Genomic DNA, 15,424 nt, shown 5'->3' with positions numbered 1-15,424 from the left:
TTGTGTTTTTTTTTGTTTGTTTTTTTTTGCACACTTTGCCACCGGCACTTCACACTTTAAACTCAATTGAGTCTTTTAAAAAGCAACTGAAGACTTTCTTGTTTAGACAGGCTTTTAGTTAAGGGTGGGTTTTATGAAGGTTTGCTTTTATATTTTTATGCCTCTGTCTGTGTATGAAGCTGTGTGTTTTTCTGGTGTATTTCACTTCTGGTGTTATTGTAAAGCACATTGGGAACTTTTTCTGCATCAAGTGCTGTATAAATAAACTTTATTTATTTATTTATTTATTTATTTATTTTCTGCTTCTTTGCAGGTGACAGCTGTCTGACTGACATGTCCTACAGTTATGATCCAGAGTTCAGCTGCTGCAGTTCATAGTGAGAACAAACACATTCATTACAACCGCAGCTTCATTCACAAACATTACAGGACAAAGTGCTTCTAGAGGCTTTAGAATTGAAACCATTTCTAACCTGGTGACCATCTCTCTCACTTTAAATCACTTTAAATCACTGTGCCCTGAAACATGTAAATGCTGTACATTGACAATATATTTAGTTTTTCTACAGATTTTTAAATCAGAAATCATTTGTTTACAGCAGGGGTGTCAAACTCATTTCAGTTCAGGGGCCACATACAGCCTATTATAATCTAAAGTGGGCCGGACCAGTAAAATAATATAAATAATAGGATAAGAACTTAGAAATAATGTCAACTCCAAAGTTTTCTCTATGTTTTTGAGTGAAAAAAGTAATATTCCATTATGAAAATGTTTACACCTGAACTTGTAACATTGAACATAACATGAACAAATATGAACAACCTGAAAATTCTTAAGAAAAAAAGTGCAATGTTCACAATATTACACCTAAGTTGATCATTTATACATATGCATCACAACTTAAAGATTTAGTAACAGGCAGAATATTGTTAAAATTCCACATACCTCTCTTAAGACATTTCTGATTGTTTGTATTTGTTCAGGCTATTCATATTTTTTGTAAAAGGATAGTTTGTAAATGAAAGTTTTTTACATTTTTTTTTTACACTAAAACAAAGAGGAAAAATTACAGTATTTATATGTTATTATGATAATATTTTACTAGTCTGATCCACTTTAGATTGAATTGACCTAAAATGATTTTAACATCCTTGATTATTAATATCTTCAGTGTAATTTTTGTATTTCACAAATTCATCCCAGGGGCCAGATTAGACCCTTTGGTGGGCCGGATTTGGCCCCCGGGCCGCATGTTTGACATGTTTTAACATCTGTGGTTTACAGTATTGTACAGGAAGTTTTTTAGAGTAAGTTCTTTTGGAAGTTTTTTAGAGTATATACTAACCTCAATGTCAGTCTGGTTTGTTGTTGTTTTGTTCTGTCTGTTTTTTGTTTTTTGTAGTACTGTATGCAAAGCTGCTGAATATTTGAATTTCCCTCGGGATTAAAAAAGTCTCTCTCTTTCTCTCTCTCTCTCTCCCTCAGTGACGGTTCCCAGGATGCTTTTGAGCTTTACTACAGCGAAACATACAGCGAGAGTTCGTCTCTGTCTCGTCGTAGTTTGGCTTCAGCTAGTGACGGAGGTGACAATAACCCTGCCCTGATCCTGATGCACGAATATATGATCACAGTGAGTCTGGAGTGTAGCATCTTCATCTGTAAACATTTTATCATACAGGTCCTCTGGTGCAAAGTTCATATGTAAATAAACTGAGCTCAGTACGGCAGCAGCATATCAGTGATTAGTCCTTTTGTCGAGTGTTTTCATATTTTCATATCTGTCACCAGTGTATATTTGTCCACAGTCGCAGAAAAAATTTTTAGACCACCAAGAGTCATCAAAAACAATGGTTATGCTATCAAGTACTAACTGCTGTGTGTATCATGTGACTAAAACAGACAGAAAAGAAAACATGGAATGCCTAAAAGCACTGTTTTTCTCAGTACAATGCCATAGATATTGATATAAAAATTGAAGTGATTTTGGTTATTATCTAGAAAACCATGAAAAATGGCTAGATATCAGCTCTGAAATTAAACTACTATGAGCTATTTTTGTTGTTATCGTTATATTTGTCCAAATAAATGTACCTTTAGTTGTACCAGGCATTAAAATGAAGAAGAAATTGAAGAAAACAAGGGTGGTCTAATAATTTATTTCTGTGACTGCATCTGTCACATCTATACAAATATAAAATATTCCACTAAAAAAATTAATAGAATGTTGACACTAGTTAAGTATTATGCATTTTTCACTTTTTTACAGTACATGTATTGTGGTTTATTGAGAAATTCCCATAGATTTACAGATGTTCATTTGAGCTTTTCATGTTCTACCCATTATATTTAACTTTTTTTTTTTTAATTCCACGTCATATCCAGTTGTACCCAAAGTGTGCATTTTTGATCATTTTTTCTATTTTAACTAAGCTGCTGTTTATCAACTGTAATCAATCTGTCACTTTTAACTAATAATCTACATTATTGCAGTCTTTATTTGCTATTTTCATTATTATTATGAGCAGAGCATAGTCCTGTTAGTAGAAGTATATGCATTGAAACCAATTTGAGTTTGTCTGTGTGTGTCTGTGTTTGTGTATATGTATGTTTTGTGTGTGTACTATAGTTGCGTAACAAACTGACTCCAGCAGAGTTGCAGCAGTTTGCGGTTTTGCTCAGAGAATACAGGCTGGGATCAAACATCGACCACTTCTGCTGCGAGCTGCTGCAGCTGTACGGAGATGAACGCAAGTTCCTGCTGCTGGGTGAGACACACAAACACAAACACATACACAAAGACACACACGATTTATGCAGGTGTGGGTGCAGGAATGAGAAGGAAGTGTGTAGAGGAAGGCGACAGCAGTATTTGACTGCAGCTGCAGGTCACATAAGTGGAAGCACAGGTTGTCAGTGGTGGGAAACTACACTTCCTGTTATTATACAGGTTTAATAAAATAATAATATACTAATGCCATGTTTTTCTTTCTCAGTTTTACATTCTTCAGATAAGATTTTCATTGTGAGTATTTCTGAGATCGAGACAGTAAATTTTTTTGTGATCTTTGTGTGAAAAATGGCGCGTCAGAATGTTCAGGTTCAGCAGATATACAGGGTGACACAAAAAAACAGGAACTTTTTAACAATCCAATAAAACAAGAGTGATGGAAGAAAAATATTTTATTCATAGTAATTGAAACCTTAAAACATGCCATTTAAGAAACAATGATGGACTTTTCATTTTTTAAAAATTACTTCCTGTAGATGGCGTCCTGCTGTACGAATGCATTCTTGAAATCTGCTGTTGAGATTCCTCATTGACCGCTGCAACATCTCAGCTGGGATACTGTGAATTTCCTCCTGAATTCTCTGTTTTAACTCATCCAGAGTTCTTGGTCGAGTCGTGTACACTTTACTGTTGAGATAGCCCCACAAGAAAAAATCACAAATGGACAAATCTGGCGATCTAGGGGGCCAGGGAACGTTACCGAATCTTGAGATCACACGGTTACCGAACAATTCTCGCACAGCCTCCAATGATTGCCGTGCAGTGTGTGATTTCGTTCCATCCTGTTGAAACCAGGTTTCTTGAACGTGTGGAAAATTGTTCAATTCAGGTGTAACGAAGGATTGTAACATCTCCACGTAACGATTTGCAGTGACAGTGACTGAGATCCCCTGTTCATTTTCAAAAAATCCATGGTTACTAAAATGGGGGTGTGTTTACTTGCTCAGTGTCAATGTCTTGCAGTGCTGCCACTTGCTCATGTCTGCCAATACGCACTTCAAAAATTCCCGTTTTTTTGGGTCACCCTGTACTTGTGTAAAATGGATGCAGTATTTACTTGTGTGAGTTTTCTGACATAAGAATCACACATAAACTGTAATCTACGGTGGCCCAGAGGTGCAACAGGCCAAAAAATTATCCACTAGACGAAAAAAATTATCTACTACAAGAAAAAAAAAAAGAGAACAGCCTAAAAAAATTATTCACTATAAGAAAAAAAAGAGAACAGCCTAAAAAAATTATCCACTAGATGAAAAAAATTATCTACTACAAGAAAAAAAAAGAGAACAGCCTAAAAAAATTATCCACTAGATGAAAAAAATTATCTACTACAAGAAAAAAAAGAGAACAGCCCAAAAAAATTATCCAGTATAAGAAAAAAAAGAGAACAGCCTAAAAAAATTATCCACTAGATGAAAAAAATTATCTACTACAAGAAAAAAAAAAAGAGAACAGCCTAAAAAAATTATCCACTAGATGAAAAAAATTATCTACTACAAGAAAAAAAAGAGAACAGCCCAAAAAAATTATCCAGTATAAGAAAAAAAAGAGAACAGCCTAAAAAAATTATTCACTAGATGAAAAAAATTATCTACTACAAGAAAAAAAAAGAGAACAGCCCAAAAAAATTATTCACTATAAGAAAAAAAAGAGAACAGCCTAAAAAAATTATCCACTAGATGAAAAAAATTATCTACTACAAGAAAAAAAAAGAGAACAGCCTAAAAAAATTATCCACTAGATGAAAAAAATTATCTACTACAAGAAAAAAAAAGAGAACAGCCCAAAAAAATTATCCAGTATAAGAAAAAAAAGAGAACAGCCTAAAAAAATTATCCACTAGATGAAAAAAATTATCTACTACAAGAAAAAAAAGAGAACAGCCCAAAAAAAATTATCCACTGTAAGGAAAAAAAAAAGAGAACAGCCTAAAATAAATTATCCACTAGATGAAAAAAAAATCCCCTATAAGAAAAAAAAGAGACCAGCCAAAAAAATTATCCACTAAAAGAAAAAAAAAGAGAACAGGCAAAAAAAAATTATCTACTAGCCCAAAAAATTATTCACTATAAGAAAAAAAAAAAAAGAACAGGTGAAAAAATGTATCTACTATGAGAAAAAAAAAGAGAGCAGCCCAAAAAAAATATCCACTATAAGAAAAAAAAAACATCATCCACCTTTTCAATTACGGGGGCGCTGTTTACCCGAAAGGTGTCTTGCTTTAAAATTAAGGCTACCACAAAAAATAAAAGGACAGGCTGAAAAATTTTAAGGCTTTCGGCTAATGTGGCTAATGCTAAGGAAGTACCCCACCGGAAGTGGAGGTCGTGCGCTAAAAAATAAAGTTATTTTAAAACATAGATATTTCCATTAATATAGTTTGCAAAGCAGTTAAATGATTAAATACGGTTCCAGTGTCTGCTCAAGGTTAGGCATGGGCGTTAAATGGTTAAGGTTAGGGTTAGGGTATGGTTGGGGTTAGTTTTCAGTGGTAAATGGCCCTTGTGTGCACTGTGTGAAGGTTCGTTGCTAAGCTAATGCTAACGCAGTAGATAATTTTTTTTGTCTAGTGGATAATTTTTTTAGGCTGTTCTCTCTTTTTTTTCCCTTATACTGGATAATTTTTTTGGGCTGTTTTTCTCTCTTTTTTTTTTCTTGTAGTAGATAATTTTTTTCATCTCGAGGATATTTTTTTTAGGCTGTTCTCTTTTTTTTTTTTTCTTGTAGTAGATAATTTTTTTCATCTCATGGATAATTTTTTTAGGCTGTTCTCTTTTTTTTCTTGTAGTAGATAATTTTTTTCATCTAGTGGATAATTTTTTTAGGCTGTTCTCTTTTTTTTTCTTGTAGTAGATAATTTTTTTCGTCTAGTGGATAATTTTTTGGCCTGTTGCACCTCTGGGCCACCGTAGTAATCACATTAAAGGAGTGATATTTAGTTTTTTTTAAAGGGAATTATGCATTTGAAAACATTTCCCTGCGGTCTACATAAACTGTAAACGCTATGCTTGGGTCTGAATTCTTCATTAATTCAACTCCACAGGTCCATCTTCAACCCCATTTCAAATAGCAGTTCCAGATCTAAATAAACACCACATGTGAATATAAAAGTTATATTTAGTGTATTAGTTTCCTTTTAACTGAATTTCCACTAAAAATGCCTTAAAGGAGTGATATTTTGCTTTTTTTTAAAAATGGAATTATGTATTTTAAAACATCTCCCTGTGGTCTACATAAACTGTAAATGCTCTGTTTGGGTCTGAATTCTTCATTAATTCAACTCCACAGGTCCATCTTCAACCCTATTTCTGAGTAATGACACCAGAAAGGTTGTTTTGAGCGCTGACCCTTTAAATGCAAATGAACCACTTCACGCCCCACCCCCTCCAGGTTGTTGACCATGCTTTCTGTCCCGCTCAGCCACTTGTGTTTGTTAATACAACCAACAACTGAACATTTTAGGGAATCGGCTCAAAGAGAGGGACAGTGAGGCCCAGTTTACATCACAATGCTCTCAGGTGAAAACGACAAAATATTTTATCGGATTTGCCTTTCGTTCAGACAACAACGGCATTTTTTGGGGGTTGAAAACGCAAGAAAGTGAAACCACCTTCTAGAGTGGAAATCTTAAAAACACTCCACTCTCGCGTCGCCATTTAAGGATTGAAAATGCGTCGTGTAGAGTTTACATCACAGGCATGAGCCAGCACAGGAAAACAACAACATGGTGGATTATTTATTTTGGGTTAAACAATAACTCCACCTCCTCATCTGTCCAGATAGAATTTTCATTTTCTGTGGGTTGCTTCGCCATGTTCTGTTTCCTGTTTTATGATTGTATTTCACACCAGGAGAGAACAGGAAGAGAAGTAGAAAGGTTCTACGCAGGTGCTTGGTTTTGGTGAGGGTGCTGCCACCTAGTCACTTGGCTTGAATGCATTACATTGATAAATAGGAAATTTCACACACTTTTTGCGTGTCCGCCAAAACACACGTCTAAACAAAGTGAGAATGCTACGCCACAGATCGTTACCGTCTAAACGTAGCCTAAGAGACAGAAAATGATTGGCAACCGCAACCTGACCTGGAGAGCCTCCGCTGACCAGCCAGTAGGGAAAAGAAAAAAAAAAGAAAAAGAATTTATGTTTAAAAAGAGAGAGAGAAAGAAAAAAAGAAAAGAAAGAAAAAAGAAAAAGAATTTATATTTTTTTAAAAAGAGAGAGAAAGAAAAGAAAGAAAAAAGGAAAAAGAAAGAGAAAAAAGAAATAGAAGAAAAGGAAAAAGAAAGAAACAGAGAAAAAAGTAAGAGGCTAAAATAAAGGAAGGTCCGCCCAACCTTTGAGCTCCCAAAGAATTTATTGACAGACGTAGACGTGACGTTTTGAGCCGAGGTCCTTCATCAGACGAATTTTTTGGGATGTTGCACACTTTTCATTTTTGGATGTGCGTGTCGATCAACTCTCTTCAAAAAAGTAAGAGGCAGCATCAGCTCTGAAAATAGTTAAGAAAAGACAGAAAGGGAAGCTTTCAAAGGAGCAGAAGAAGAAGAAGTTTTGTTTCTTGCAAAGGTCAGAGAACATGTAAAGCACAGAACATATTTGGAAAAAGAACCGTGCAACTTCTTCAAGCATCTGAAACAACTCCTCACACGCTCACACGTCTCTGTCTTAATTCTCAGAGCTGAATGTGACAGAATCTGAGCTCCAGAAACAGTTCTGTGATCCAGCACAGCCAACCCCTTTGAGAGCTCCAGGTTACTTTCTTCACCCAGTCCCATTCAACACCACACCCCCTTACGCTCAGTGAAGCGGTAGATGTTGTCAGAAAGGCAACGGTATCCCCAACAGGATACTGAGCCGTGTAAGAATCGCCCCCGTTTGGTGAAAATGTTGGGAACTTCATGAGAGCTACATTGAAGAAACAGCTCATCCCCTCAGAGCTGCACAGAGCTGTCACAGTTTCCCCGTTAAACATCCCAAAGGAGCAAAACTCCTGCAGCATCAGCCTCTGAAGAATACTGAAAGAACTTTTTTTTCTGTCATTATGTCCAAGAGGATGACCAACTCATGAGATAACTGACACTAGCGTCCATTCCTCAGTGATGATCTGAGAACAGATTCAGAGAGACAGTGACCTGCAGAAAAAGGCAGCTTCTGGGTATTACTTATCTTATGTTCAATGTTATGTTGTTACGTTACGTTACGTTACGTTATGTTATGTCATATCATGTCATGTCATGCTATGCTATGCTATGTTATGTCATGCTATAATATGCTATGTTATGTTATGCTATGCTATGCAATGTTATGTTGTGCTGTGCTGTGCCATGTTATGTTATGCTATGTTATGTTATTTTAGCTTATGTTATGCTATGTTATGCTATGTTATGCTATGTTATGTTATGTTATGTTATGTTATGAAATGTTATGTTATTATTTTGAATTATGCTGTGCTGTGCTATGCTATGCTATGCTATACTATGCTGTGCTATACTATGTTATGCTATGTCATGTCAGGTCATGTCAGGTCAGGTCAGGCTATATTATGCTATGTTATGTTATGTCATGCTGTGCCATGTTATGTTATGTCATGTCATGTCATGCTATGCTATGCTATGGTATGTTATGTTACGTCATGCTATGCTGTGCTGTGCTATGTTATGTTATGTTATGTTATGTTATGCTTTGTCATGTCATGTCATGTCATGCTATGCTATGCTATGCTATTTTACGTCATGTCATGCTATAATATGCTATGGTATACTATGTTATGTTGTGTTGTGCTGTGGTGCACTGTGCTATGTTATGCTGTGCCATGTTATGCTATGCTATACTATGTTGTGCTATACTATGTTGTGTTGTGCTGTGCTGTGCTCTGTTATGTTATGTTATGTTATGTTATGTTATGTTATGTTATGTTATGTTATGTTATGCTATAACATGCTATGCTATGTTATGTCTGACGATGTAGTGCAGGCGTTGGGGACCAGTCAGTGCTTATGGTAGGGTATGGAGACATCTGTCATTGCTGAGACATGTCAGGGTTAAAGAAGCCAGTCATCAATGCCCACTGGTCCCTGGCTGATGACTTGTATCAGCTGCACAGAGGCCGTTTGATGGACTTTGTAGAAAACCAATGCACTGGAAAGAGATTCTGAGGCACTTGTGCTGCAAACCGACATGACAGTTAAAGTACGAGTCCTGCTTTGTGGACTGAAACTGGACATGAAGAGCATCTGTCAGTTTTTAACCCTTAAAGACCCAGTGCTATTTTTGTGACTGTTCCGAAATGAATTTTTCTGTAGATGTAACCTTTCTTAACCCATAAAGACCCAAACATCCACCACCACCCAAGAGCATCTACTGATCTAAAGTATTTAATAACTTCTGATCCACTAATCCTATCAATACATGTAAATAATTAGTGTTAAATACAGTTTGTCATCTTTTCATGGTCATCAGATATGACCCATTTGGACATTCAGAGGCTTCGTAGTTACCGTGGAAACAGTGTCATCTTCTACAACATTGATTCACCAGTAAAACTCATGGAGTTGGATCAATGACAGTGAATGGACACACTGGGTTTATGTTCAGTTAATGACAGATTTTGGAGAAAAACTCACTTTTTCTTCAGTTTTCTCTGTTTCTGATATAAAAACACTCAACTTTAATCTGAGCTTTTGTGAACATCTACATGGTCAGTAGATTCAATATGGGAAAATATCTGATTTTCACTGGAAAAAAATAGCTCTGTCAAACAATTAAAATTTAATCAGATTAATCACAGGGTTGTTGTGGATTCATTTCAATTAATCATGATTAAATATCATTCATTTTTAATCAATATTAATCATGTTTTATTTTGCATGAGCAAACAGACTCAAGAAAGAAGGGAATATATATGCACTTAACATGTTTATTAAACACCTTTCGTTTCAGCAAAACAACAGTTCTGTCTTGTTTTTTTTGTCTTCATATTTCCATCTAGAGGAACACTGTGCTGTTTAACATCTTCCATCTTTATCAGTTGGTTCTACTGCCTGTCATTACGTGATCAACTGCCCATGTGCACAATGCTAACTACTGGGACAAACTACCCCAAATGTGATGCCAGAGATGTTCAGAGTCATTCTGTGCTGCAGATGGGTTAATTGCGTTAAATTTTTTAATCAGATTAATCTGCATTTATGCAGCAATTTTGACAGCCCTAAAAAAAACATACACAAAATACAGAGGATAATATTACAATAAATGGAGATAAATTACTTAAGAAAGGTGTTAAATATGAAAAAAATAAATTTTTTTGGAGAAGTGGCACAAAAGTGGCAGTGGGTCTTTATGGGTTAAATGATTTATGACCATTTATTGTAACATTATCCTCTGTATTTTGTCATATTAAACTTTACTGATCATGTAGATGTTCATAAAAACTCAGATTGAAGTTGGGGGTTATTATAGATAGAAATAGAGAAAACTAAAGTAAAATTTATCATTAACTGAACATAAACCCAGTGTGCCCATTCACTGTCATTGATCCAACTCCATGGGTTTTACTGGTGAATCGATGTTGTAGAAGATGACGGTGTTTACACATTCACTACGGAGCCTCTGAACGTCCAAAAAATAAGCATGTGATGCTGTTGAAAATCTTAGAAACTGCATTTTAAATAATTATTGACATGTAGTGATAGCGTTAGTGGACCAACAGGTATTAAACCTTTTAAACCAGTAGATGCTTCAGGTCACCAGTCACCGTTTGGGTTTTTATGGGTTAATCACATCAGTGTCTCTAAATACTGTTTTACATGTTTATCATATTCGTTCTGATAACAGCCCAGAACACCTTTTTTCTTTTTTTCCAAAACCTCCAAAACCTTAGCAGCTTAAACCTGTCTACAGAAGGAAAAGCCTGCACACACACACACACACACACACACACACACACACCCTAAGCCTCCTTCCTGCAATCTCACCACCGAAGGGAGTATAAATAGTAGCTCGTCGTTTTGCTGCAAGAGAATCACTGAGTTAATTAGACTGTGTGTGTTTACTGTGTGTTTACTGACCCACTTCCACTGAGGAAACCAGCTCTTCCTGCTGTTAGCAGATACAGAGGTTGAATATAAAATCACCACAGTCTGTTAATGCATTTGTGTCTGTGTTTACAGCGACATGTGTTTAGTCTGGATTCTAGGGCAGTCACTGTAGTAATATTCAGTAACTTAAACCGAACATGTACGTTTTATTCCATTTCATTATGTATAGGTTTTATTTGATGCACTTTACACAGTTACAAAGGTTTAGTGTTAAAGAACATTCAACTAATACTCATTAATACCTTTAAATCAATAAGGTCTTGTCTTTAATCATTATTATACCGTTTATTTATCCAAATGAAATTCACATTGAGATTAAAAGTGACCCAAAGAAACTAGGAAAAAATAGAGAAAATAAACGAAGTTCGTCATATGGCTTTAAAGAAAATTTATCTCCACTTACAACTCTAAGATTTTTCCAAATCCTTTGTCCCAGAGGTCATAGAGTTTTCTTTTCCTTTAATTTTATAGCAGAATTAGTAGTTTTACAAATAGTTTTAATTTTATTTTGTGTAAATGACCGATTTTTTTCCCCTAGATTTTAATCTATGTTTTCATGTATTATGTGAAATATGTTGATTTATCTAAACTGATGAAAAAAAAAAACATAAAAGAATATACAATATCAAATAGCATTGTTTATTAAAGAATAGAATAGAATAGAATAGAATAATTACATTACAATAATCTAATTGTCTCTAAGGTGAAAATTATGAAACAAATATGAGCAATATGAAATGTCTTATAAGAATTAAGTGCAATTTTAATAATATTCTGCCTGTTACTAAATGTTTTATGCCTTTTTGGATCCACTGTGGTCTATAAGTTGTAATGCACATGCGTAAATGATAAACTTTGCATAATATTGTTAAAATCCCACTTATTTTTCTTAGTTCAGGTTGTTCATGTTATTCACATTGTTTTTTCAAAGGACACTTGATAGATTTGTAGATGTGTTTTCACTCTAAAACACAGAGAAAACATTATTTCTAGGTTAATATGATATTATTTTAATGGTTTGACTCATTTTAGATCATATTGTTCTGTGTGTAACCCCTGAACTAAAATGTACTAGACTATTGCCCCTGATAATATATAAAACAAATGATAAAAAACCTAATAAGCAATAAACAATGTAAGATCAATAGAAAAATTAAATACATTATGATTAGACTTAAACTTAATTTCTAACGTACATAAAATCCAGGTGATCTCAGTTTTGCAGTATTATACATGTGTTCTATAAATCTACATATTCATTTAGTATAAATAAACTCCTGTCTGTGTTTGTATTTCAGGAATGCGTCCATTTATCCCCGATAAGGACGTCGGGGTGTTTGAGACTTTCCTGGAGAACATCGGGATTAGGGAAGGCGGGATTCTAACCGACAGCTTTGGACGAATCAAACGCAGCATGAGCAACACATCAGCGACAGCTATGAGAGGGTACGAACTCTGTCACACACCGACTTTTTCAGAGCAACTTTATTAGATTCACAGTGGGTATAGGCTGAAGTAGGGAAACAAAACTAAAAGGGGAGAAGTCAATAAAAAAAAAAAAAAAAAGTCAAGCTACAAACCACAATGAAATGCATGTGCATAACAATATGTGGGATGAAGTTATGAAAGGGTTTGGAGAAGGAGTAGAAAGAATGTATAAATATTAATCACTGCTGTGGACATTAACTGGGGCAGAACATTAAGGTGGATGGAATGTACACAGTATATATGTAGTGGAATACATGTATATATTACCCAATTTATATATTGTATTTATAAACTAAACTAATATAAACATAGTTATGGGTTATATATAAAAAACATAACTGAGATGGTCATATATTGTATAGAATACAGTGGTGGCACCAAGGGGGGGCATGGGGGGGGCAAATGCGCCCCCAGTCATAACCTTTGCCCCCCCAGTTGCCCCCCGACCCAGATTTGGGCAAATCTTTGGGAAAATTCGGGCAACGAAGAAATCTGAAAACTCTGTCAATGTTAATAAATACATTGAATACATTAAGTATTACCTGATTTTACCAAAAATTGCCCTCTATATAAGGTGTAACGGATAGGCTATGCAATACATATATATATATATATATATGTATATGTATATATAGGCGCAAAGCATTAATTTCGCGCTATGTGCGAAATTTTTTTGTTCGCCCCCCCAACATTTTCTTTGCCCTCCAGTTGCCCCCCCACTTTTAAAATCCTGGTGCTGCCACTGATAGAATATAGGGGAAATTGCATATAATTATATATTTTTTACCAATTGTATATTGTATTTATATGTGATTATATTGAGCACATATTTATTATAATGTAGAATTATGTATTCTCCTGAGACCCAGGAATGTAAAACTTTTGGCTTTTTTACATTAAATAATTACCATAATTGGAAACAGTGTTATGCGACAGTTTTTTCAGATTTTTTAATTTTCTGATAATTAATTAATTTGATATTTATTATGTTGATTGAGATGGATGGATGGATGGATGGATGGATGGATGGATGGATGGATGGATGGATGGATAGATAGATAGATAGATAGATAGATAGATAGATAGATAGATAGATAGATAGATAGATAGATAGATAGATAGATAGATAGATAGATAGATAGATAGATAGATAGATAGATAGATAGATAGATAGATAGATAGATAGATCTCCAAGGGGAAATTCAAAATACAGTCACAGCTCCACAAAAACAGTCATACCACATCAACAATAAATAAATAAATGAATACAGAGTATAAGTAGAATAAATTTGGTTAAAAAGAAAGTAGAATTAAAAGACTAAATGTGTTTTGCACCTATCACAAAAAAAAAATTATAAAAACATTTTTTAAAAAAAACCTCGAGGACAGAAGTGTTCCTGAGCATCTACCTCATATACACCCCCACCCAGCTACTGATATATACATATTGTATTAGCATAGATTGATATAGTATGTATGTGGTATTGTAATAAAGGGGTGGGATTAAATGACTGTTTAAATGTATAAATAACACTGAGATTGAATTAAGTATTTCTTTTTGACTTTTTTAGTCGTCTATGTTGTTAATTTGCTTCGGACATTTGCTTTTGTTGGTGATTGTATTGTGCGATTGTATTGTGTGATTCATTCATACAAAATAATTCCAAGTTTTTATTGTGCTCTTTTAATACAAAGAAAACCTCTCTTTTTCTCCATCCAAAATATTTTTAAGCAGCTCGTTATGCAGAAAAAGATTCATTCATTCATTCATTTTCTGAACCATTCAATCCTCAAGAGGGTCGAGGGGGTGTCAAGGCCTATTCCAGCTAAGACGTTCAAATACCTTGTTTTTTTTCCCAACAGGTATGATAATTGTTCTCTGGCCTCAGGATCTCAGGAATTCAACCGACGCATCACGGACATCACCCATGACATTCAGGCACTCGGCTTCCAGGACGAACATGGAGACATCGAGGAGGAAGACTACTACCTCTGAGGACTATCTGCCGTAGGAACTCTACATAGAAATCTTTGAATATCAGGTTGAACAGAAGGAACAGAAGAAACGACACAAACCCAGCAGGCGAAGGAGACGAAAGAACCTTGGAACAAATGTAGCAGCTTCTTTTCAGCCTCGTTGGTGCTTAAATATGAACGTGTCTGTTCTTCTGATTAGTGACCAATATTTGATGTGAATGAAATAAAACTGAATTTAGGGACATTTAAAGGGAAAACCTTCTCAGATGAGGAAGAATAGCTTTATGCCTTAATGCAGCTTTAACACCAATGAATAAAGAATGACACACTGTACCTTATGTTTATAGTTTACTGTCGATAAACAGACAAGAAACACTGAAATAAAAAACATTTTAAGGGAAAGGTTCTAGTATTGTGTCTTCACATTAAGCATCTGTTTGGGTTCGATATTAACCCATAAAGACCCAAAGCATCTACTGATGTAACCTGTTTAATAACTGTTAATCCACTAATTCTAGCAACGTGTTATTGTGTGGCGCGCGTCGGCGATGTGTTATAAACTGTAATAAACGTGTTATTTTTTGGCGCGCGTCGACGACGTGTTATAAACGTGTAATAAACGTCTATAATGAACGTGTTATTGTGTGGCGCGCGTCGACGACGTGTTATAAACGTGTAATAAACGTGTAATAAACGTGTTGTGTGGCACGCGTCGACGACATGTTATAAATGTCTAATAAACGTGTTATTGTGTGGCGCGCATCGACGACGTGTTATAAACGTGTAATAAACGTGTTATTGTGTGGCGCGGGTCGATGTGTTATAAACGTGTAATAAACGTGTAATAAACATGTAACGAATATGTTATTGTGTGGCACGCGTCGACGACGTGTTATAAACATGTAATAAAGTCTAATAAACGTTATATTGTGTGGCGCGCATCGTCGACGTGTTATAAACGTGTAATAAACGTGTTATTGTGTGGCGCGCATCGGCCACATGTTATAAACATGTAATAAACGTTATTGTTTGGCGCCCGTCGGTGACGTGTTATAAACACGTAATAAACGTT

General features: G+C 35.1%; 1 protein-coding gene across 1 annotated transcript in view; it reads left to right on the top strand.

Annotated features, from left to right (window-relative positions):
* Positions 1–14,915, top strand: part of ccm2l (CCM2 like scaffold protein) — a 37,820-nt gene extending 22,905 nt beyond the window's left edge. The window contains exons 7-11 of the mRNA XM_030139997.1: positions 314–377; positions 1,487–1,631; positions 2,628–2,766; positions 12,186–12,333; positions 14,239–14,915. Of these exons, the coding sequence (XP_029995857.1) occupies positions 314–377; positions 1,487–1,631; positions 2,628–2,766; positions 12,186–12,333; positions 14,239–14,371 (629 nt within the window). The 3' untranslated portion in view covers positions 14,372–14,915. The remainder of the gene's footprint in view (positions 1–313; positions 378–1,486; positions 1,632–2,627; positions 2,767–12,185; positions 12,334–14,238) is intronic.
* The last annotated feature ends 509 nt before the right edge of the window (positions 14,916–15,424 follow it).

The sequence above is a fragment of the Sphaeramia orbicularis genome, chromosome 7 (assembly GCF_902148855.1).
Source record: "Sphaeramia orbicularis chromosome 7, fSphaOr1.1, whole genome shotgun sequence".
In the NCBI taxonomy this organism is placed as follows: Eukaryota; Metazoa; Chordata; class Actinopteri; order Kurtiformes; family Apogonidae; genus Sphaeramia; species Sphaeramia orbicularis.
The sequence above is the reverse complement of the archived record's forward strand: the minus strand, read 5'-3'. Positions and strand labels throughout refer to the sequence as shown.